The sequence below is a fragment of the Myxocyprinus asiaticus genome, chromosome 5, assembly GCF_019703515.2.
Source record: "Myxocyprinus asiaticus isolate MX2 ecotype Aquarium Trade chromosome 5, UBuf_Myxa_2, whole genome shotgun sequence".
NCBI classification, from domain to species: domain Eukaryota; kingdom Metazoa; phylum Chordata; class Actinopteri; order Cypriniformes; family Catostomidae; genus Myxocyprinus; species Myxocyprinus asiaticus.
This window is the reverse complement of record NC_059348.1, coordinates 36,884,259-36,909,659: the sequence shown is the minus strand read 5'-3', so window position 1 is coordinate 36,909,659 and position 25,401 is coordinate 36,884,259. Positions and strand designations below refer to the sequence as shown.

Genomic DNA, 25,401 nt, shown 5'->3' with positions numbered 1-25,401 from the left:
CTTGTCTAACAAATTGTATTTATTTTATTTTTTATTTTTTTTTTGCAATGCTGTGTTATTCTTATGCTATACTGTGCTGTACTGTACTATACTTTACAGTTTAAAAAGTAGTACCTTTGTTCTCTCCCTGTCTGTGCAGGTCAAAGGGACTGGCAGAAGAATGCTGGCAGCAGGTGCCCAGAGGCAGGATGGCGATGTGTTGGCAGAGAGCTGCGGTTGTTAGATGGTTCCTCTTGATGCTCCTGTTGCATTGGGCACCTCTGTGCTCACTGAGCTGGTTCCTGGCTCTGGCTGAGCCTCTGAACCAGAAAACCTCACCTTTCATTTCCATCTCCGGATGGGGCAGCGGCCAGCTGGACTGGCTCCTGTCTGATAAAGGGCCCTTCCATCGCTGTCCAGAATATACAGAGTTCAAAGAACGCATCCAACAAGGCTTCTCCACACGCTACAAAATCTACAGGTTTGTGTTGTGAAGATTATCTTATTAGTGGAAAATACAGTCTATCCACTGTCCTCTGAATTGACAAGCTATTATATAACAGCAACAGAATGCTTATTTTGTCTTTTTAAATATCAAGTAATAAGTGAGAAAGTGGTCCACACTGATTCTGTATACCTTTATTACATTTTCTGTTAAAAAATTACATAAAAATGTGTTTAAATATGGTAAAATGCCTTAAATAGAGTTGACTACAGTCTTATTGGTAGCTGAAATCATATTCAAATTAGCAAAATGCTTAAAGGAATAGTTCACACAAACATGGAAATTCTGTCATCATTTACTCATATTCATTTAGACTCAAACCTGTATGACTTACTTCTGTGAAACATAAAAGGTGAATATTTGAGAAATATTCAGGCTGCCTTTTTTGTATAAAAGTTACAGTTGGGGACCAGTGATTTCAAGCTCCAAAATGACAAAAAAGCACATTGTGATATAATTTAAGGGAGTCGAATATTAGTAACCCACTACAACATTATGGATATTTACACAGGGCCGGATTATGGTCCTGTGAGGTACCTGGGCACATGTCTTTGGAGCTATTTAAAAATAAAATCTTCATTCTATATATATATATATATATATATATATATATATATATATATATAGAGAGAGAGAGAGAGAGAGAGAGATATGTACTACCAGTCAAAAGTTTTGAAACACTTGACTGAAATGTTTCTTATGATGATAAAAATCTTTTGATCTGAAGGACTATGCTTAAATGTTTTAAATTAGTTTTGTAGACAAAACTAAAATTGTGCCACCTTATTAATTTATTTCATTATAAAACTAAAATTTAATTTAAAAAGAAAAGTTTTTGAAATTGATGACTTGGACCAAATAATAAAGAAAAGCAGCCAATAAGTGCCCAACATAGATGAGAACTCCTTAAACATTGTTTAAAAAGCATCCCAGGGTGATACCTCAAGAAGTTGGTTGAGAAAATATCAAGAGTTCATGTCTGCAAATTCTAGGCAAAGTGTGACTACTTTGAAGATGCTAAAATATAACACAGTTTTGATTTATTTTGGAATATGTTTAGTCACAACATAATCCCCATAGTTCCATTTATGTTATTCCATAGTTTTGATGACTTTACTTTTATTCTAAAATGTGGAAAAAAATAAAAAAAATAAAAATAAATAAATATATATATATATATATATATATATATATATATATATATATATATATATATATATATATATATATATAAATAATAAAGAATGAGTGAGTGCTTCAAAACTTTTGACCGGTAGTGTGTGTGTGTATATTTGTGTGTGTATATATATATATATATATATATATATATATATATATATATATATATATATATATATATATATATATATACACACACACACACACACACACACACACACACACACACACACACACACCCCCACACAGTATTTTAGGCTACTTTGCATTTAAGATTTAGCAACTGATGCATGATGCATTCAAGGTATTTTATCAGTATGTGTGTTCACTGTGAATCGAACACATGACCTTAGCACTACCTACTCTATGCTCTCTCATTATTCTGATGCAATACAAACGGCAAGTGGATGGTGATCAGAACTCTAAAGCTCCAAAAAGAACAGACAGTCAGCATAAACGTCATTCATACAACTCCAGCGGTTAAGTTAATGTTTTCGAAAGTGATACGATTGCTTTTGGTGCATAAGACACATTTTTGCATAAGTGCAATAAGTACTTTTTAACTATAAGCATCACTTCCAGCCAGCAGCAGTATGAGCATGTGATGTAATCACGTTGGCATGTTCACGTGACAACTGACGCAGGTGAGACACACCTGGAAGAGCAGTGCTGTTTACAAGTGAGTAGGAGGAACGCTGTACAGAAGCTTTGTTGGCTTTGGTTTAAATCTGTATTTTAATATTTTTCTTTACTCACAATGGTGCGTTTGTGTGCTTATCCAGGATGTCTCAACCGAGAAAAGAAGGTGAGTTTACGTCCGTAACATGCCAACGCGAATTTGTCACATGAGAAACCACTTGAACTCAGTGCTATTGTGACCTTTTTCACACCAAAATTGATCGTATCGCTTTAGAAGATATTAATTTAACCGCTGGAGTTACATGGATGACGTTTATGCTGACTGTCTGTGATTTTTGGAGGTTCGAAGGTCTGATCCCCATCCATTTGCATTTTAAGGACCTACTGAACTGAGATATTTTTCTTTTTTCCTTCAAATGTGTTCTGAAGAATGAAAGTCATACACACCTGTGATGGCATGAGGTTGAGTAAATGAGTGAACAATTTCTGAGTGAACTATCCCTTTAATTATTGATTACTAGGAATTCATTCCAGTCCGCATCAAAGGCACATGCACAACAGAAAGGAAAAGTATGTTTGGCATATTACTGTGACTGACCTCAGCACTGTCAGGGGAGTTTGGCCTTTTTGCCGGATTCCTCTGCGTAGTACGTAGCCGATACTGTCCTACTCTCCCTGCTCACCAAATTCAGAACTCAGCATGCCTACAGCAGCTGGGCAGAGAAAGGCCTGTTGAACTGTGATGGACTCAGTGAGGGGGGAACCAAGCCTCTGCCAGCACTGTCTGAAAAGGTTGTCTTGCTGGCCAAAGAGTCTGCGTGGGTGTGTTCCAGCAGGGTGTTTTGAGTGTGCATCTGTTTGTATGCAAGTCTTTTGATTGTGCTTCATAGTTCAGATGCATTGTAAATGGCATCCCTGAACTCACACAGCAGTGACGGACTTCAGTTGGTCATTGCATTGGCCCTTTGATTTGATCATCTTTTTCGAAAGGACTTCCGAGAAGAGAAACTGGGTTTTGGTGGCTAGGTTTGCACATCATAAGAGGAGAACACCAGCAGGCATTCACTAAGGGATTGTAACTTTTACTGCTTCCTTGGGCACAACTCCCCTCTGGGAGGTTACATTGCACCAAAGGATCCCCGGCAGAGTGAATTCTATGGTCTTTAGTCATACTGCCAGCTCCGATGGGGATTTCTGTTGTAAATGGAAAGAGACATGCACTTGCACTACTTTGCTTTGTTCCGGGGCTTTAGGAACATACACAGCAGTTGACATTTAGATTCAAAAGTTACTCAATATGGAACCCTCTGTGAGCTCAATATAAAGAAATAAACAGAAAAGCCTTTTAAGAGAGAATATAACAGAACTACAGAAGTGACCTCCCACTAACATTCAGCAGCTAAGCAGATGCACTTCATTTAGTTTGATGTTTCATCCCAAGCAATGTGTTTGAATTATTAAATTAAAAATTAATCCAAAAACACAAACTTCTGCACTGTGGGACCTTGTGTAATGTACAATATTAGACAATTATGCATCTAAATAAATATTAAGTACTTCTATCCTCATTAAATGTTTTATCCCTAAAGAAATAAACTGTATCCAAATGAATAGCTCTGATAAAAATCATGCACATTCACTTGAGATGAAGACTCCAGTCAATCAGTAGCCTAATAAAAGCCAAATACTACTTATTTTATCTTGGTAAGCCCCCTGTTAGCAGATACTTTCATACAGAATAAATTAATCATTGCTGACTGTGAGTAGCGCATTTCTTCAATGACATCAACATTGATTTCTACAAGTCCAAGGTGACTGACATATTGGCTAGTGCAACATTAAGAAAAAAATGTTGCATTTTTCATTAAAAATTAAATGTAAAAAAATTAACCAAGGAACATGGACAACTATTGGAAACGCACTGTACACTTATTTATGATTGTAGAGGAGGGTAGAACAATGACGCACTACCCTTCCTATGTGAAATGTAGATGATTTATTAACTCCCATTTGTGCTATCATCTGTAGACCAAGATTGGTGCTGCACAACATGACGGCAGTGACAACCAGTAGGGAGCCACTCCCTGGGGCACAGTAACCTGGAAACAGCTGATTTCCAGAGGCAACGAGTATCAGCATTAAAAAAAAAATAGTGAAGACATCTTTAAGCTATAAATGATTGAGAGAGAGAACGTAATTTCGTGTTTTGAAACTGGCAAACTGTGAAATGCAAGTGTTCTGATGAGGTGAATTATGACTACAGCGTTTTTGTACAGGTGACATTGGTCTACACAATGCAGAATTAATAAGACAAATGGCTGGCAACCTTGGAGATGCTTGCTTTGAATTATAATGGAAAAAAGAATGGTACAGGGGCTTGAAAAGAAGCGCCTTTGTGTTCTGTTGACTTGATGCAATTTCCCACTTCAATCATTCTCTAAAGGATATTTTAGATTTGACAAACATTGTCTGAGCTTTCATAGATCAGAGTCAAATTTCACTCTGTATATTGATGTTTGCCAGTGCAGAGTTTTTGCTGAGCAGCTTTTTCTTTCTTTTTTTTCTCCATTGTGTAGTTTTGGTTTTGCTGAAAGCATGATTTTGTCATTTTGTATTTGCTTAACTTTGGTGATTAATCCTTCTTTAAAAATATATTAAAGCTGCTTTCACAATACAAAGCAGTCCCTGAATTTACCTCACAAATCTCATTGTGGTTTTGCACAAACTATGTTTATCCTTTTGAACCTGTATTTAATGTGGTCTGTTTTTTTTTTTTTTTTGTGTTTTTTTTTTTTTTTTTTTAACTTAAAGGAATAGTTCACCCAAAAATGAAAATGATCTCATCATTTACTCACTCTCATGCCATCCCAGATGTGAATGACTTTCTTTCTTCTGAAGAACACAAATGAAGATTTTTAGAGAAAATGTTTCTGCTCTGTAGGTCCATACAATGCAAGTGAATGGGTGGCAAAAGTTTGACGCTCAAAATGCACATAAATCCAGCATACAATTAATCTGTACGACTCCAGTGTTTTAATCCATATCTTCAGAAGTGATATGATAGGTGTGGGTGAGAAACAGATCAATATTTAAGTAAATTTTTGCTAGAAATTCTTCTCCCTGCCCTCTAGGGGGCAATATGCATGAAGAATGTGAATCACCAAAAACAAAAGAAGAATGTGAAAGTTAAAGTGGAGATTGATGGAGCAGGGAGGATAATTTATAGTAAAAAAAGGACTTAAATATTGATCTGTTTCTCACCCAAACCGATCATATCACTTCTAAAGACATTGATTTAACCACTGGAGTCTTATGGATTACTTATATGCTGACTTATGTGATTTTTAGAGGTTAAAAATGTTGGCACCCATCCAGTTGCATTGTATGGACCAAAAGAGTTGAGAATTCTTCTAAACTTCTTCATTTGAGTTCAGCAGATCTGGGATGGCATAAGGGTGAGTAAATGATGAGAGAATTTTTTTTTTTTTTTTTTTTTTTTTTTTTGTTTTGAGTGAACTATTCCTTTAAGTTGTTTTGTTCATAATTTTTCGAGGATGAGGGCGTTTTATGCAACCTGCCCATGTTGGCATCTGCATAATTTGGCTAACTTCTACCAAGTGATATATAAAGTTGTGCCAAAATATCATAGAGTATGATTTGAGCCATAACAAAATAAATAAATAAATAAAAATATAGTAAACATTTTTCATTCTTTTTAAAAGTTGATAAGCCTATTTATATTGCTATCCTAACTATGCACAATTATATGGTTATTTGCATTCTGTTATTTGCAGTGAGCATTGTTTTTGTTTCCTGCTGTACGCAGCCCTATCAGAAGAGACCTCCGACCCATTTTTGCCTCACAACCCACCAGTTGAGAACCACTGATCTAGTTTTCTTACCTAATGGATATTCAGAAATGGATTTTGTATATTTAGCACAACCCAGAGCCTCTTTTGCAATAATGCAAATGTTACCTTCTTAATATCATTATAATAAATTGTTTCCTCCAAATTTTGAAATTATAAAAACAGAAAGATGTAAATCTGCAATGTAATTTGAGAAAGCGCAGATTAGAAAAATGCTCTTGCACAACACTGAGTTCACTAGATGCTTCAGTGTCTCTGGGTGAGAAGGAAGGCAATATATCATACTTACAGTACTTTAGTTGACACAAAGATACTATTTCATTTTAGAGACAGACAAAAGTCCAAATGCACTGGAAACAAATATTTCCCAGACATAATAAAGGCCAGAGAGCCTGATAGTCTGTCACTCCAATCAAATTCATGTCAGTTCTGATCTGATTTCATACTGACGTAAAGTGTGAAGGTCTTCACGGTGTGAACATAATGTCCCTGGAATGGAATGTCCAACCATTCCAGACAAAGAATCATGCTCACCACAGGGGCTGCTGAGAATTCCCATATTGCATCTGCAGTATTTTGTTTTTATTTATTTTTTAATTGTTGGTTTATGTAGAGATGCATGGGAACAGATGCATTTGTTTACTTTGTTGCTTTTTTAGGTGATGTGTCAAGACGTAGTTCAGATTTGAAAAATGCATTCTCTTGCTCTCTATTGTGCTCCAAGAACATGTCCTGCTTAAACAGCTCCTTAAACAGTTAAGCCATTCCAACATTGTTACAATCTTGTAGCAGTTTGGATAATCAATACTTTATCATGGCATTTTTTAGTATATTTAAATAAGGTCTTACTTGATCTTCCAACACCTGGTATTAAAGAAATTTGTGTTTTCTTATTGAGGGACTGGGGGCACCAAGCTAGAAAATCTAATTACAGCATTTAGCACTGTGACTCTTATTGAGTAATTAAGATTCAAGCTCAGTGTCAAGGCTTTTCAACCTGACAAAATAAAGCCTTTGGTGCACGACAAAATGTTTTATCCCATTACAACCATTTTTCCATTTACCAAAAAAAGAAAACACTGCTCTGGAGCAGAACTCTACTGGCTACTTGTCAAGAAATACATATTTCGGATTAAGTTTCTCTTGGAAGAAATGTTTAACTGACTCAAATTAGTGAGTATGTGTTGGGAGGCACCCATTAGTGTGCTGAGCACAAACACCATAGCAGAATGCACTGCCAACACCCATTAACTGGGGAGAAGAAAGAGACTCTAATTGCTATTCTGCTATTTTCCCTCCTTCATTCACCAAACTCTGCAAAACACTAACCTCCATCCAGATGGAATTTCTAAGTAGTATCAATGACTTTGCTATACTGTCCACCTTTGGGTAGAGGACAGACTATTCATTAAATGCATCTGTTAAAGGTATGTGTCTGTTTTAATGAGTGAACAGTTTGAGAAGTGAAGACATATTTTGAGAGTGTTTCATAGAGCAAACCTGCCGCCCCACGCTTGATTGGCAGGCTCACACAAACAGGCCAGAAGACCCAGTTTTAATTCAGCAGAGCAAAGTGTTGCAGATCAGCAGTTCTCGCTTTCGAATGTGTGTGTGTGTGTGTGTGTGCATGTGTGTGCACGTGCGTGTGTGTGCATCACAGATACAGACTGCAAGTTAAAGGGACAGTTCACCCAAAAACGAAAATTGTCATCATTTATTCACCTTCATGTCACTAAACCCACAAGGCCACAGAACACAAAAGATGAATTTGTCAAGACTTTTCAAGAAATCCACATAATGAAAGTGAATGACAATTACAGTGATCCATATGACTTTACCACAAAATTTCAAGTTCAGATCACATTAGTCCAGAGTTGCTGGAGGGAAAGATTAGCAGCAAATAACTACTTAAATTTCCATCTGTTCCACACACAAAGCTGTTGTATGACTTCAGAAGACTTTAAATATAGCCCGCAAGTTGTATAGACCACTTTTAGAATGGCTCTATGGTAATTTTTTGTCATTTTGGAGCTTGAAAGCCCCAGTCTTCGTTCATTTTATGAAATGGAAAAGAGTGGCCAGGATCTTCTCCAAACTCCACAGTCGAAAGACAGAAATAAGGTTTGGATCAACATGAAGGTGAGTAAATAAGAAGTTTAAATTTTTGGGTGAACCATTTCTTTAAAACGCAGAAGAACAATTAAAGCTTATATTAAAGCTGTATTTACTGCTTGTAATTAGCTGAAAGAGTAGAGACAAACAACAAATAAAAGAAGCTAAATTACAGCAAGTCTGTGTAGTGCTGAGATACCCAGGTGCAGTGGCCTCCTGGTAAGGCAGTATTAAAAAGGAGTGTGTTTTGGATGAGAGTGTCCCACCCCCCAGCAGAGTTCCAGGTGCTATCAGCTGGTGCTAAATCCCTTTAATTAAGACCATATATCATCATTAACTTATGGTCGGACAGCCACTGCTTTTGTTAATTAACTCTTAGAACCGTTTTAAGCCCAAATAGGTGATTCCTTTGGGTGATATGTTTAAGGAAGCACAAATCTCTCTTTAAGATTTGTACTAAAAAGATTATTAGAAATGGTACAGGACCAAATATATACTTCCCCTTAAACATTCATTTAAACCATCATTTAAACAATCATTTTAACCTTTTAAATTGAATTAAATATATTTTTATTTTTAAAATCGATGATGAAGTTGTTGAAAAAGTTTAAAGTACATGGGCACAATTTGTGTCAACTACACATGTGCAGAGTTCATGTTACCAAAGCTGCCAATTGCATCATCTAAGCTCTATTGTGTTTATAGACTGGTGCCCCCCAGGGATGAGTACTCTCCCCACTACTCTTCTCCCTGTACACAAATGACTGCACTGCCAAGGACTCCTCTGCTCCTCAAGTTTGCATATGACACTACTGTCATTGGCCTCATCCAGGGTGACGATGAGTCTGCATACAGAAGGGAGGCTGAACAGCTGGCCATCAGGTGCAGTCAAAATAACCTAGAGCTGAACACGCTCAAAACAGTGGAAATTACAGTGGACACCCCAACATTGAACCCGCTCACCATTCTGAACAGCACTGTGGCAGCAGTGGAGTCATTCAGGTTCCTGGGCACTACCATCTCACAGGACCTGAAGTGGGAGACCCACATAGACTCAATTTTGAAAAAGGCCCAGCAGAGGTTGTACATCCTTCACCAGCTGAGGAAGTTCAACCTGCCACAGGCGTTGCTGATACAGTTCTAATCAGCAGTTATCGAGTCTGTCCTTTGTACTTCTATAACTGTCTGGTTTGGTTCAGCTACCAAGTCAGACATCAGAAGACTTCAAAGGATAGTTCGGACTGCTGAGAGGATTATTGACACTCTCATTCCTACCCTGCTAGAACTGTACACATCCAGAGTGATGAAAAGGGCTGGTAAAATCACTCTTGACCCCATTCACCCAGCACACTTCCTTTTCAAACTATTGCCCTCTGGCCGGTGCTACAGAGCACTGAGCACCAGAACAGCCAGGCACAGGAACAGTTTTTTCCTTCAGGCCATACACCTCATGAACAGTTAAAACGGCCCCCAAATACTTTCCTTTTGTCAATACAACAATGTGCAATATTCAATCTATCCGTTCCTACTTATATCCATATTTCATGTATATTCTTTAACATATCCTACCACTTTTTCAATACATCACCTGCACATCTGTTTATAAAATATGCGAACAACATTATTGCTTTATTGTATATTTCTCTTCTATCTGTTATATCTTATTTATTTTTTTTATGTCACTATATGTATATGTTTAAATATATATGTTTGTATGTATATACGGTTGCATTTGCACTGTAAGCTTCTGTCACCATGACAAATTCCTTGTGTGTGTAAGCATACTTGGCAATAAAGCTCATTCTGATTCTGAAACATATTTTGCCCTGCATTCAGATTAGATGCATCAATATTCAGCACCAAATTCTGATGCATATTTATGCATGGTTAGCTTTAATTTCTGCTGAAATCAGCATTTTTTCGTGGTCTCACACCTTGCACATACATACACACACAGACCAAGAGACACAGTTCCCTGTTCCACCAATGACTAACAACATAATTTAAAAATATTAAATAAAAATGGGTTCCAAAATTCACCACATGCATTACTTTTAGCTGGGCTTGAAAGCACTTAACTGTGCTTGTTTTGTCTTACAGGGAGTTTAGTCACTGGAAAGTGAACAGCTTGGTGACAGAGAAGAGAGATTTCTTCAAAGCCCCACTGCCTTTGGCGCCAGAGTTTTTACGCAACCTCAGGCTTCTGGGGAGAAGGCCGAGCCTTCAGCAGATCCATGAAAACCTGATCAAGAAATATGGCACTCATTTCTTGGTATCAGCCACACTGGGAGGTAAGCCAATATTGCACGAGTTCTACTGTATGTTAGAGATGGAATTGAAAAATGTTTTTCCAGTGATTTTAACAAGGCATTTTGGTAACAATTCATGAAATCTGTATATATAATGCATTATGAAGATGTTTGTTATGCCTTATAATAGCCTTTGTAATCCACATCTTTTCATAAAACAATTGTAACTTCAGTAGCCTACTAATACATTATAATACCTATGTACAAGTTATACTTTTAAAAAGTATACATGATGATGTCACAAGATGTAATGTCATAAAATTGGTTCTTTTGCCTTGGGTCAGTAAGCTAGCAACCTACCTAGCAATCACCGAGAACACCTTAACAACAACCCACAACACCCTAGCTAGGGCCTAGCATCAAAACAGCAAGTTTTGCATGGGTAAGCACCACTTATATTTTATTCAGAAAGTGCAAAAATCTAGTTTTAAATATAATAGAAACAGTAGAAATCAGACTGCAAAGGCATCCCAGACTCTTTTGATTAACTAACATTTTCAAACTTTTATTCTCTCATCTCCCCCTGGCATCAAAATTATAAGTAGGGCAGCTTGTCCCAATAGTGGTTTCAAACCTTTCACTGTCTCTAGCTAAATGTTACATATCTACATTACCCACACTAATTATAATGTCACTTATTGGTGAATGTATGCAGTGAAGCTAGAGAACTTTAGCGACAAGGGAGATGAATGAAGTGGTAAAGCTACTGTGAACACTGGTAATTAACATCTCAAAGCTAAGCAAATGGGAGAACAATGCTGTTGTGTGCATACTAATAAGACTGACACAAATAACAACACTTAGGCTCCACAGAAAAATGCAGACACTTTTTTAGCCCTGATGTGATTGAAAATATTTATCTGGACTTCAGGCTTAGCCTCACATCAAATAAACATTTCGAATAAAAAAAATTAAAAAACAACCTCCCTTTGGAATAAACTCCTTTTGGAGTCTCCCTTGTAATCTTTATTGCTTCTCTGTCTTCACTTCTGTAATTGATATTCAACGAAGACCTAAAAAACATCTGAAATGACTGTATGGATCTCATACAATAGCACACTTGGACAACTGCCTGACAACATGAGTAGAAATCACTGTCACTTTGCTGAACATTGTCTTTGGAAAGTGAAGCTTTCATATATTTTTTTCAACCACCATGTCTCATGCATTGGGTTCTGCATGCTTCTTTCCTAAGGGGAGGAGTCGCTCACAATCTTCTTGGACAAACAGAAGCTGAGTAAAAAGACAGAGGGAAAAGGAAACAGCTCCGTGGTCTCCCTGGAAATCTTGCACCAGTTGGCAGCGTCATACTTCACAGACAGAGAAAGCACCCTGCGAAAGCTGCACCACCTGCAGATCGCTACATCTGCCATCAAGGTAATGGAAAAGACCGCTTCTTCTGGTTTCATCCAGTTTCAGCTATGATTTCCTGCCATTATCATTTTAGAGCGACTGTGGTGCGAATTCACTAAACAGTTGTGTTATTTCTGCACAAAAACCTGCTTCTTATTAACTAACCACCCACAACCCAGTTTAAACGGGTGCAAAATGGGCTGAAATAGCGCAGTGCTTAGTAATTTCTTCAGATAACTTAAATTATGTCATTTATTCACTCTCATGTCAGAACGCATGTGACTCTCTTCTGCAGAACACAAAAGGAAATAATTTTAACTCAAACTCTAGGGGAGGCTCTATGGTAAGCCATTTTATCACTTAAAACACTGAAGTCCCTGGATGCATAAGTTAGGCATACATGTATGTGGTATCATTTGAAAGGTTAGAATCTGAACTCTTTAGAGAACCCCATAACTTACAAAATAAGGCCTGAAAACATTTGTGTCACATATTGGCTCCACCTAGAGGTTACGTTGTAGAGATTTTAAAATGAATATAAAAGTCCTTCACATAGCTCTTCAATAGACGTCATATATCAAATGAAAGCTCTCATTCTCAGGACTGTACATAATACCATGATTTGAATTATCGTTGCCATAATACCACAATTTGAAATATTTTTAAAAATATCATAAAGTGACATTTCGGTAAGGCATAAAATGCAAAGGTCTCTTTTCTGTACTGACCACTGATCTGTAAGCCCCAAATTGCCTCAAACTTTATATCAAATCTTACCTTGGGTTGTTAGCTTTCAAATGAGTTAAATCAATTACTCGTGTATTTGTTTGTGAGCTTGGTTGCTTTGGTGACTAATCCAATTTTGTGTCAAAAAATATTGAACAAAATATGAAGTTCGGTAGAAAAAGTATGAGAAACAAATCATCAGCAAAATATGTTTTCAGCTATTGAAGATGAAATGTTAAACATCATTGTAAAGCTGGTTTTCCAATGACACCTAGTTTGGACTTCTAGACAACTCAGAAGTCAAGATATTCAACAAAACATTGTGGAACCTCTTAGCACAAAAAAAAAAAAAAAAAAAAAGACTGCATTAGAGCACCACCTATATTTCAGATCAGTAAAATACGATGCAAGGTGATAAGAGTAAAAATTCTTTCTTCTAGTACTTGCTGTCATTCAGTGGAATAAAAGAAGACTTTTTGCTTGAAAATAGAGGACACAGAACTGAAATGGCATGCTTTTAAACTATAGAAATAATATATATATATATATTTTAATTATGTTTATCAAAAAAAATAGCAAACGTACAATATTATTAATAAATTATTGCAATAATTTCTTAATTTAGGGGGTTTTCTGTAAAATTAGACAAAAAATTTATATTGATCTTGGCAGCAGCAAATTATCAAATTATGATTTTTAGTGTGTATGTGATGTTATCTGTTTTGCATACTGAATTAATTACTGTAGGTGCTAAAACTGCAGACAAATGCATTCAAATAATCAGTGCTACTAATGGCCACAATTTATTCTTAGTGAATTTCCCTCACTGTATTTTTTCATGTGCCCCAGGTTAACCAAACTAATTTTACTATGTGTAATTATTACACCACTATTGAATTTTACATTTGCATTCACCTTATTTTAAAAGTTTACCAGCATGTTAGCCATTTCTCTGTTGTTTTTCTTTGAGTTGAGCCTTTGATTCCCATTAATCAGCTGAACTCTGAATATTCAGCTTGTGGTACATGCACTACCGGTCAAAAGTTTTGAAACACTCATGCTTTATTATAATTATTTTTCACATTTTAGAATAATAGTAAAAGTCATCAAAACTATGGAATTACATAAATGGAACTATGGGAATTATGTTGTGACTATAAAAATCCAAAATAAATCAAAACTGTGTTATATTTTAGCATCTTCAAAGTAGTCACCCTGTGCCTAGAATTTGCAGACATGAACTCTTGACATTTTCTCTACCAACTTCTTGAGGTATCACCCTGGGATGCTTTTTAAACAGTATTGGAGTTCCCATATATGTTGGGCACTTGCTGGCTGCTTTTCTTTATTATTTGGTCCAAGTCATCAATTTCAAAAACTACTTTTTTTTTTTTTTCTTATATAATTTTAGTTTTGTAATGATATATTTTTGTCTACAAATCTAATTTCAAACATTTAAGCATACGCCTTCAGATCAAAAGATTTTTAAGATCATGAGAAACATTTCAGTCAAGTGCTTCAAAACTTTTGACCGGTAGTGTACGTTTACCATTATGGGCAGTTTTGTTGCCATGGTAATTTTTCTGCAATTAAGGCACTTACATTTGCACTTTAAGCAGCTATGATGTGTCAAGTGTCCCTCAGTGTAACTCACAGCTGCTGAGTGGGTGTAGAACGGTTGGTGACTGCAACATCATGATTCCTTCAGAGTGAGCTGTGCAGGAAATTATGCATCTGAAAGGTGAACAGAGACAGATATCATTGACTTCCAATCAAGATATGCGGATGCCTGCTTGCATACAATTACAGTCTGATACAAGGGACATTTCTGTTGTGGTTTGAGATGCAGGTTTTGCAAGCATATTTCCTAATGGAAAAGATGATGACAAAATTAGACTTCGTTAATTTGTTTATGGCAATGTTTTTGCTTAGTATTAGGGTTCCTAATTACATAAGCATATACTAATCACAATTGATCTGGGAATGCATGCCAACATTGCAAAAGCTGATTATGCAATATTTCTGATGCATTCCATTGCATTCTTATCCTTCTATGCAAAAGGCAAACACATTAACTATACATTTGGTCAAAACTGAGTTATGACCGAAACTGGGTCTATTAGACTATGATCATTCTAGTCTTATCGGGTTCGACTTAACTATGTTCAGATTCACAGAAAATCCACAATAAAACCAAAAACCTTTGAAGCCATTTTTCTCAGTTTTAGTGTTGGCGTAGTTACTTTGTGGTTTTTGGGCAGTACCTTTGTGCAGGCTGATCAGTCAAAATGAAGTATGGCACTTTCAAGCTCTGTCAAACACCGTTAAAGCCAAAACTTCTATACTGCACCTTTATTTTTGCGAAGCATTTCAGCCTGAATAAAAGTGCCGGGGCTTGTAATGAAGGCAATAGTGTTTTACACTGATGAAACAGAGAGTGGAAGATAATGACTTTCCCTTTGGGCTGCGATATGCTTTTCATCCGCCTGAGCTTTCCCTACACAACATCAGCAGAGAAGTTCAATTTAACACAGATCCTTCACAATTCCATTTCAATATGGCCAAAGACCTATTGGGAAACATCTGCTTATATAAGTAATATCTGCAGCAAATATGCACTTAATGTGATCCACTTGGATCTAGATTGCAAACTATATTAACACATCAAGCTATACAAATGAGCATTGATGTACAACAAGAACATGAATTGTGCACTGGTGAGCTAGTGATTTGTAAACATATTGTTAAAGGGATAGTCAACCTAAAAAAAAAAACAATCTGTCATTCACACCCTTGTGTTGTTCCAACCCTTTCTTTTCATTAAAGAAAATCATACAGGTTTGGTACAACATGAGAGTGAGTAAATGATAACAGAATTTACATTTAGAAGTAAACTATCTCTTTAAATATCCTACTTGTGCATGAGACACATGTGTCTGACTCTGGCACTCTGTGACAGACATCTCATTAAATCACATAGGTGATATTGTTTTGGTGTAAAAACGCTTTCAGAGTGCTCTCCAGTATTGCTTTAAGGAATAGCCTCTTCTTCCAGGTGTTTTTGTCAGGGAAGAGCTAATGAGTCATTGCGAGGCTACTGGGCCTGCCTTTGACTGCTTCCTTCTTGCACCCTGTGTGCAAATCAGACTGATGAATTGGGCACCAATGTGGGCTCATCAATAATGCCATAAAGGATGATCAATTACACACAAATAGAAGTGCAAAAAGCACACCAGGAAGCTGCTTCTGGGAACGTCACTTTGCCTCCATGTAAACAGATACCACTTAAGGACAAAAATAGCCTGAGATACCAAGGCGGGTTTAGTGGCGATCAGATTTTGCAGGAACAATCATCCTAAGATTAGCTGGTCTTCCCATATCTTTTTGATTCTATTGACTCAACTTAAATGGAAAATGGTAAAATTTACACAGCTCTGGAGATGTTTAATGTCACAGAATCTAGTGTATATGTGTAATTTCATAAAGTTTACCATCCAGCCCTAGACATGAAGGACTCTCCCCTCCCTATAATATAACCATTTGTCATAATGACATACTATTAACAGTAGACTTGCCACGTATCAATTTTCACACTGGTGCGGTGTTCACGTTCAAACCAGAGTATGTGAGTGGAGCGGCAACAATTTCCCCTCCACGCTCAAAGCATTCTTTAATCACTCTGCTACAGCTCCACTCCAGGTTGTCCATTTCCCGTGCCTCGCTCGCTCCGCACTCCTGGATTTGAGAAACCTCCCTCAGTGTTCGCTCAATGGCAAAATTAGCGCCTAACTACCTCTCCACTGTAGTTATTTCAGTATGCTTTTTAATATCACAACCTTCCATGCAGAGGGTGTATTAAATGAAAAATAAATACACAATACTAGAAGAAAAGCTACAGTGTGCTTTATTAGAACACTAACATTAGCCCAAGACTAAATTAAATACTTTTTATAGCTTACTTTTGAAACATATCGGCAGCATTATCTGGGTTTGATCAATTAAATACATTTCTAGATGCAAAAAAAAAAAAAAAAAAACAATTATTAGGCCTATGTATTATTGCCTAATTATTGCCTATTATTGCACTTCTTTTAATTAACCTTGCCCTATAATTCTGTAAACGAAATAAAAAAAATAATACATTCTCAGAATATTCTACAATTTTTTTAATCAAAATTAGATAAGACTAATTTTATTTCTATTTAATGCGGGACGTAATAGCCTACAGTTTAGATTGAGATGCATTAGATTATAATGTTGATATGATTATTCAAAATATTTAATAGGGGATATATGTATTACTGTCCTTTAGATTTTCTCTCCACATGTGAACGGATTATCATCGTGTTTTTTGGACACGTCTTTTAGGATTTCACAACAAACCTTTGATTGTGGCAATCACCTCCCCACTCATGTTCTCCTTCGCCATCCCATCATTAATTTTCACTATATGCCAGTTGACCTAAGAATAAAGAGAGGAGACACAAGCATGTAGTTAAGTCAAGCTTTACCGCAAGCTTAACTCAATAATAGGGAGCGTGAAAACAGAAAGCGAAAGTAACCTTCGCGCTGGAGGTCGATCATTACCAAGTTTCACTAGATTTTAAATTAGTATTTATTTATTTTTTTTTTATTATTATTATTTTAAATCACATTCTTTCTGGTTATATCAGAAATTCCATCTTTCCTTCATGCCAATTGTGTTTAACACTGCTTAACATGTGGTGAATTATTGCATTAAGTTCCGTTAACAGGTGTTTTGCCCATGATGGAGCATTAGTGGAGCGCTCTTGGAGCGAGAGAAAACAATGACGCTCCAATTTTTTAAAAACCCACTCCTGGCTCCAGGCAAAATCATGCCGCTCCACTCCGCTCACAGACTCTGGTTCAAACCGACTAACACCGGTATTACCGCTGGTTGGACACTAGGTGGTACTATGGAGTAATTTTCGTTAAGCAATAGCTTACACAATAACGCAAGGCAGCTTGATTTCAAACTTTGAACTTTATTTTAACAAAAAATTCAAAAAATGAAACTAAAAAATTTAAATTGTGTTCAACTTTTAGAAAGTTGGCTTTTCAACAGTTGTGAAGTGCAACATCTCTTTGGTAACTAACCTACTTCATCTGTGCTTTCTCTACCAGTCACAATATTTTTCACAATATTTGTATTAAAAATTATATATACACTATATTGCCAAAAGTATTCGCTCATCTGCCTTTAGACGCATATGAACTTAAGTGACATCCCATTCTTAATCCATAGGGTTTAATATGACGTCGGCCCACCCTTTGCAGCTATAACAGCTTCAACTCTTCTGGGAAGGCTTTCCACAAGGTTTAGGAGTGCGTTTATGGGAATTTTTGACCATTCTTCCAGAAGCGCATTTGTGAGGTCAGACACTGATGTTGGACGAGAAGGCCTGGCTCACAGTCTTCGCTCTAATTCATCCCAAAGGTGCTCTATCGGGTTGAGGTCAGGACTCTGTGCAGGCCAGTCAAGTTCTTCCACACCAAACTCGCTCATCCATGTCTTTATGGACCTTGCTTTGTGCACTGGTGTGCAGTCATGTTGGAACAGGAAGGGGCCATCCCCAAACTGTTCCCACAAAGTTGGGAGCATGGAATTGTCCAAAATCTCTTGGTATGCTGAAGCATTCAGAGTTCCTTTCACTGGAACTAAGGGGCCAAGCCCAGCTCCTGAAAAACAACCCCACACCATAATCCCCCCTCCACCAAACTTCACAGTTGGCACAATGCAGTCAGACAAGTACCGTTCTCCTGGCAATCGCCAAACCCAGACTCGTCCATCAGATTGCCAGATGGAGAAGCGTGATTCGTCACTCCAGAGAACGCGTCTCCACTGCTCTAGAGTCCAGTGGTGGCGTGCTTTACACCACTGCATCCGACGCTTTGCATTGCACTTGGTGATATATGGCTTGGATGCAGCTGCTCGGCCATGGAAACCCATTCCATGAAGCTCTCTATGCACTGTTCTTGAGCTAATCTGAAGGCAACGTGAACTTTGGAGGTCTGTAGCGATTGACTCTGCAGAAATTTGGCGACCTCTGCGCACTATGCGCCTCAGCATCCGCTGACCCCACTCTGTCATTTTACGTGGCTTACCACTTCGTGGCTGTGTTGCTGTCATTCCCAATCGCTTCCACTTTGTTATAATACCACTGACAGCTGACTGTGGAATATTTAGTAGCGAGGAAATTTCACGACTGGACTTGTTGCACAGGTGGCATCCTATCACAGTACCACGCTGGAATTCACTGAGCTCCTGAGAGCAGCCCATTCTTTCACAAATGTTTGTAGAAGCAGTCTGCATGCCTAGGTGCTTCATTTTATACACCTGTGGCCATGAAAGTGATTGGAACACCTGAATTAAATTATTTGGATGGGTGAGCGAATACTTTTGGCAATATAGCGTATATCACAATATCCAATTACATTGTCAACCTCCTGGCTGAGGGATCGGTGAATATTCTTGCTTTAGTGATTTTGCCAAGAAAATATCTTATTTAAAAAACGAAAAACTCCAATACAAAAACCAAATATAGTTCTAAATTCAAATAGCACTTCAAACGAAACAGCAATTAAAATAAAGTGGTTAAAAAAATAAAAATAAAAAAAAATAAAGTGGTAAAAATAAATAAATAAAACATATATAACCACCCTTCAATTACCATCACGCAAATATCCGTCTGTGACAACTGATGAAAATTACTAATACAAATGAAGATCTAAAAGCAATTCTATATGTAAACATAATAATTATAATGATGATAATAATCACTGAAATATAAGTCATGGTTCAAGGTGAACGTGTTTTTGTATTATTTTATGATTTAATCACAGACGTTGCACTCAAAAAGATCTGCTCTGTGGAAATAAAGTGAACTGAACTCAAAGCACCTCCTGAGCCGAGATGGTATGAGGTCATTTGCAGCATTCTCATAGACGACACTATTCTTGCAAAACAAATTCAGAAGACTGAAACAAAGAAAGAGCGAGGAGCCTTTACACGTGTTCCGCGAGACTGCACGCCTCGAACAAACAGCGCGTCAGACATGCGCATAGATGGCTTTTCTGTCATCTGTTCTTAAAATTATAATAAAGTGTGTTTCTTCAACCGCGTGTCTGTGTCTAACAGCATTTTTGAGGTACCCCAAATCATGCCACCCCGCCCCCATACAGAGCTCGCAAAATCGCGATGGGGGAAAGGGAAAGGTGCGAGAAGGGTCTGACTGCAGACTTGCACTTGCACGCTCACTCACCTGCATGTCCTCTGCTAATGACGCCACTTGCAGTCTCCGCTGTCTGTGACGTCACTTACGCAAAGAAACGTTTGCAGCTGTAGGGTTGCCACCCGTCCCGTAAAATACGGGATCGTCCTGTATTTAAAGATAAAATTATGCGTCCAGTATCGAATCAATACGGGACGCGATTTGTCCCGTATTTAAGTGGAGAGGAGCCAGTGCAGGTGTGGTTGTAGAGGACTGTGAAGCTAGTGCAGTTGAAGAAGGTTCTTTAGTCTCACGAGGGAGATTAAATAAATGTTTTGGTAAGCATATCTGAAGGTGAGTTTCCATTACATATCTCCTAAGAACAGTTTTGCTGCAATTAGGACAATGGTAATGAGCCTCAGTTCTGCAGGGCAAATGGCAACGACATAATTGTTTATCTGTAGTAAAAGTACAGTACACAAATCAGGAAAAATAAATCTAGTCCATTAATATAAAAGCCTGATAATAACATCATTAAGTTTGAATAGCAAAATTCAATATATGGTAATTCTTAATACCTTTTAATGCTTTTAAAAAGAAAAATGTAAATTAATTTGCTTGTGGCTGTATTAGTCATTAACGGTAACAACAGGATAGATGAATAATGAACTTAGCTTTGAAAACAATTGCCTTTTTAAAATGTGTATCCCAGTGTTGCTTGATTCTTTTGAGTGTGGTTGGCTTCAGAGCAGGGCATAAGGCACAATGGTACATCCTGCAACATGATGTGCACTGTGGAATGGCTGGGTTATCACCAAGTAATAATATTTATTGGTGCATCTGTGAGAACGGAAAAAGGTTACGTTGAAATCCCTCTGCAATCTAAACGGATGTGTACACTCCATTGTAGCTTTTCATGTTTGTTTGTTTGTTTGTTTGATTCTTGATATCAGAATCGTGTCTCAAACAGCACAATGTTGAGTTTATATTTCATTATGATTTAGAGTCGACATTAAGCCAACAACACCACTATACCACCTTCACTGCCACTCTTTTCAAAGCCATAAAGTACAGCATAAAAGTAATCCATAAGACTTCAGTGGTTAAATCTATGTCTTTAGAAGTTATATGATAGGTGTGGGTGAGAAATAGATCGGTAATTCCTTTTTACTCTAAATCTCCATTTACACTTTCAGATCTGAAAGTGAAACTAAACAGGCATCTCATGTGACTTTAATATGTGAAAGTGGAGATATAGAGTAAAAAATAAATAAAAAAATACTTAAATATTTATCTGTATAATAAGAAATGTATGTTTCTCACCCACACCTATTATGTCGCTTCTGAAGACATGAATTTAACCACTGGAGTCTTATGGACTACTTTTATGCTGCCTTTATGTGATTTTTTAGCTTCAAAGTTCTAACCAACATTTACTTGCATTGTATGAACCTACAAAGCTGAGATATTCTTCTAAAAATGTTTTCATTTGTGTTCAGCAGAATAAAGAATGTCATACACATCTGGGATGTCATGAGGGAGGTTAAATTATGATAGAATTTTAAATTTTTTGGGTGAACTAACCCTTTTATATATTTTGGGTTAAAGCATAGTTCTGTAGTAAAGCACACTTCTTTAAACATGCAACCCTTTTATATATTTTGGGTTAAAGCATAGTTCTGTAGTAAAGCACACTTCTTTAAACATGCAAGAACATTTCACATGCAAGTGTCCGAATGGTACTGGAGTGAAAATGAATAATGGCATGCTAAAGCATTATACAGAATTAATGCACTAACAGAAAAAATAAAAAATTTATATATATATATATATATATATATATATATATATATATATATATATATATATATATATATATATATATTATTATTATTATTATTATTATTATTATTATTTTATTTATTTATTTATTTTTTTTTTAAATGGTATTCTTTGAAAAAACATTCAGGTCATGTAAGAAGAAAACTGGAATGTCCAGACCTGGAAAAATAATGGCAATAAATAAAATCTTGTCATGGATATTTCTATAGTGAATATAAATTTTTCTATATTATGTTCAACTCTAAAATATTTAACTGGCTCAAAATTACTCTTTTTGAGTGTAATTTCTATAAAAAGATTTTTGAAAATCCATCTCCAGTAATAACGTGCGACTGGACAATAACAGAAAAATCCTGGAAATCCATTGGTCATAAGGTGTGCAAACTGCTTTTCAAGGAGTACCATTTAAATACAGTACCAAATAAACTGTGGTGGTACCATGGTACAGTGATGGTATTAGATGGTAATACCATGTTACCATGATACATACCATGGTACTGAATGATTACCATATTCATTTACTGTATATATCATATATAATGTTTATATACATATACTGTATGTATATGGTAATCTTTTAGTACCATGGAACATATCAAAGTAACATGGTATTACCATCTAATGCCATTACAGTACTATAGTACCACCAGTGTAAATTTTTTTAAGGGTGAAAGTAGATATTCTCATTCAGTCTCATTTTGTGCAGAATATAAATAACGATCTAAATGAGTCTAGTATTTAAAAGAGAGAGCTCAGAACGATGAACCTTGTTTGGGGAGAGCCCACTCTAGATAGTTGGCACTGGTCAAGACAACTGACAGAGCTGTATAATCAACTTCAGCTGTCAAATTCAATGAAGCTCAGAACCTGCACATAAAATCCTGTCGCATGTCATGAACTCCTATATAGCTGAATCCCAGCTTTCAGAGCACATCTGCAGTCTTTTGCCAAGTGTGCCTCGCATAGCAGAGGCATTTTTGACAAATGAGTCACCTTGATATGCATTTCTCTAGCATCTCAATTGAGACAGAATGGGCTGCACTCTGTGGGTGTTTTGTGGGCTTTTGGCTGGTGTGAGATGTGGGAGAAATGGAGAGGGAAGTACCCCAGGCCTTCATTTCCTTTGTTATGCCCTTAAGACAAGCATGTCAAGAAAACTGTGGAATACAATGCCACAGTAAATATGAAGCAAACAACAACATATGACACTTTTGTAAGAGGCAGGATAGGAAATGTCAGATTTCTGTGCTATCCAGTTGTTTTGGCAGGTAGGAGAATGTCATTCCTGAAATGGATGTGTCAGATTTTGTCAATATTAAGTGGTGCTGACAAACAATGTACATGAATGTGCCAGGTAAATAATAAAGCAGTAAGCTGCGAGAGGTTCCGCTTCATGCCTAAGAACACCCCTTAATGTAAACACGGTGGTTTTCAACTGGTTTTGCTTCTGGACTCTACATTTTACATTGGACATTAGTGGCAACCCAACAAAGCACTAAAATTGTATCTCATTCAAAACTAAACCAAACTGTCCTCAAAATCAAACTTTCAAATGTAATAATATTACTTTAAACTGCGCGTGCCCAATGACATGCAAAAAAATATTAACAGACCATGGGCTGAATAGGAAAACCGACAATTTTGTAAATATTATATTAGTATTAGGCATATCACCATGTGACAGATGAATTTACATGGTTAGTTGCATTTTATTACTTACATTTAGCATTGTTTTTTTCTCTGCTGTCTGCAACCTTATGGGAAATGTTTTGAGTTGCAACTGAAGTTGAACCACTTCTGGCTTATTGCATTTATAAAACAGCAGTAACATCATCATGATTAAAGACACAAATATTCACATACGGTTACATTTATTATTACTTCTTTTTGCAATGAACAATTCTTCCACCAAATAATATAGGTCATTATCCTTGCCAAGCAACATAGCATCTTGGTGCATTAATATGGTTAGTGTTTATAGTTGTTTTACAAGGCTTTGAATGCAGGTCATTCAATCAGAATCTAGTCTGAAGTTCTGAATCTGGACATTCTAGCTTTACTTCTTTATTCATTTATTTTGTGAAACTGTACTAGGAACAAAACAGAGAACAGTATTAGCCAATCTGTATGTATATTTATAGCTCTAGTCTCAATTCAACAAAATAAACCCATGAAATGACAGATCACAGCAACGAAATGAGCTGTTCATTTTATTATACCTTGAAGAGTCAGTAGCACAAATAATGAAAAAACAAAAAACAAAAAGGGTGAATGATTGAAATGATTTCCACATGAAGAACGCAGGTTTTATGAAGACAGTTATAAGGATTAGTGTCTGTATTTATGTGTTAGGCAAACAGCCTGAAGTCCTATTGGGATCAGAGCAAGTCAGCTGCAGTAAGTGATCATAAATGACAAGTGATCTAATGAGATGCTGAAGTGGGACATGTGGAGGAGGAGGGCATGTGAACTGGGACTTTACACTTTGGGAAAAGAGACAGCAGTTCGTAAAATAATGATTAAGCTAGCACATGAGTGCACATATTATGATAAATTGTGATGCTCCTTCACCAAAGTTGTGTAAATATCATCATAGACTTCATGTTATAGCTGAATTTACTGTTAGTTGATCCGAAGGATTTTCAAAGATATTTATCTATTTAAAGTCATGTGGTGATAAATTGTGACAGATAAGAGGAGGACTGTAATGTTAAAGCAGAAAGCCATCATTAATCAATGACACAGTGTTGGCGAGTTACTTCAAACATGTATAGTCTGTTTTCAACACTGCATATATAAACAGCAATATATCAGAAATAAAGAAGATCAGAAAAAAAAAAAAGGGGGATAATGTAAAATATTCTCCAAATAGAACACCGTTTCGTCAGTTTAAGCTCCATTGAGGAATATCTTAAATCCAACAGAGGAGAAGAAAAGAAAAAAAAGGGGAATTACTTAATCTTAACATACTTTGAAATAACCAAACTAATGATTATGGCATTATGAGGACATGGTCCCAAATCCTTTGCGTTTTTGTGTTGGATTAGTGTTGGATTAGCTACAGTATTGCATTTTAAGACAAAGACCTGATAAACATATGTAAATTTATACATATTGTGACATCTGTTTATGTCAAAGCAGAGGCGGCACCAAGCCACCAAAAGTGGTGGGGCAAAATTTGACAGATGAAAGTTATTTGTGCTAGTGAAATATCAAACGCCTCCATAAGAATATTTTGCGAGATATTTCATGCATATCAGAGCATTTTATATGCTTAAAACTGTAGACAAAATTGTATTCATGCAGACACACCATTCTTTTGTTTTAACATCAGTTTTAAAGTTATTAGCTACAGAGGCACTCTTCTGAAAACAAAGATATGAATTCCATAGCCAAATTACATGATACGGTTAATTTTGACTCAGTGGTGTTTTCATCAGCTTTTCCTTGAAACATTAAATGTATTCTGAAGAATTGTTTGAAATAGCAAGGCTATTTAAAAGAATATATAGAAGAATAAATTACTCACTCTAAATCATAAAGTAAGGCTGGCTTATCTTTTTCCTTTTTTTTTTTTTTCTGATTGACACAAGGCATATGTCAGTTTTTATAGTACATATACAAATACTAGTATATGTATAACTTGGGTTATGATA

The 25,401-nt window shown here is 36.5% G+C and overlaps 1 protein-coding gene across 2 annotated transcripts in view; it reads left to right on the top strand.

The window, feature by feature from the left end:
• brinp2 (bone morphogenetic protein/retinoic acid inducible neural-specific 2) overlaps positions 1–25,401 on the top strand; it is a 138,137-nt gene that overhangs the window by 56,675 nt on the left and 56,061 nt on the right. For both annotated transcript variants that reach the window (XM_051698739.1, XM_051698740.1), the window contains 3 exons: positions 140–460; positions 10,384–10,574; positions 11,788–11,969. In XM_051698739.1, coding sequence (XP_051554699.1) covers positions 189–460; positions 10,384–10,574; positions 11,788–11,969 — 645 coding nt within the window. In that variant the 5' untranslated portion in view covers positions 140–188. The remainder of the gene's footprint in view (positions 1–139; positions 461–10,383; positions 10,575–11,787; positions 11,970–25,401) is intronic.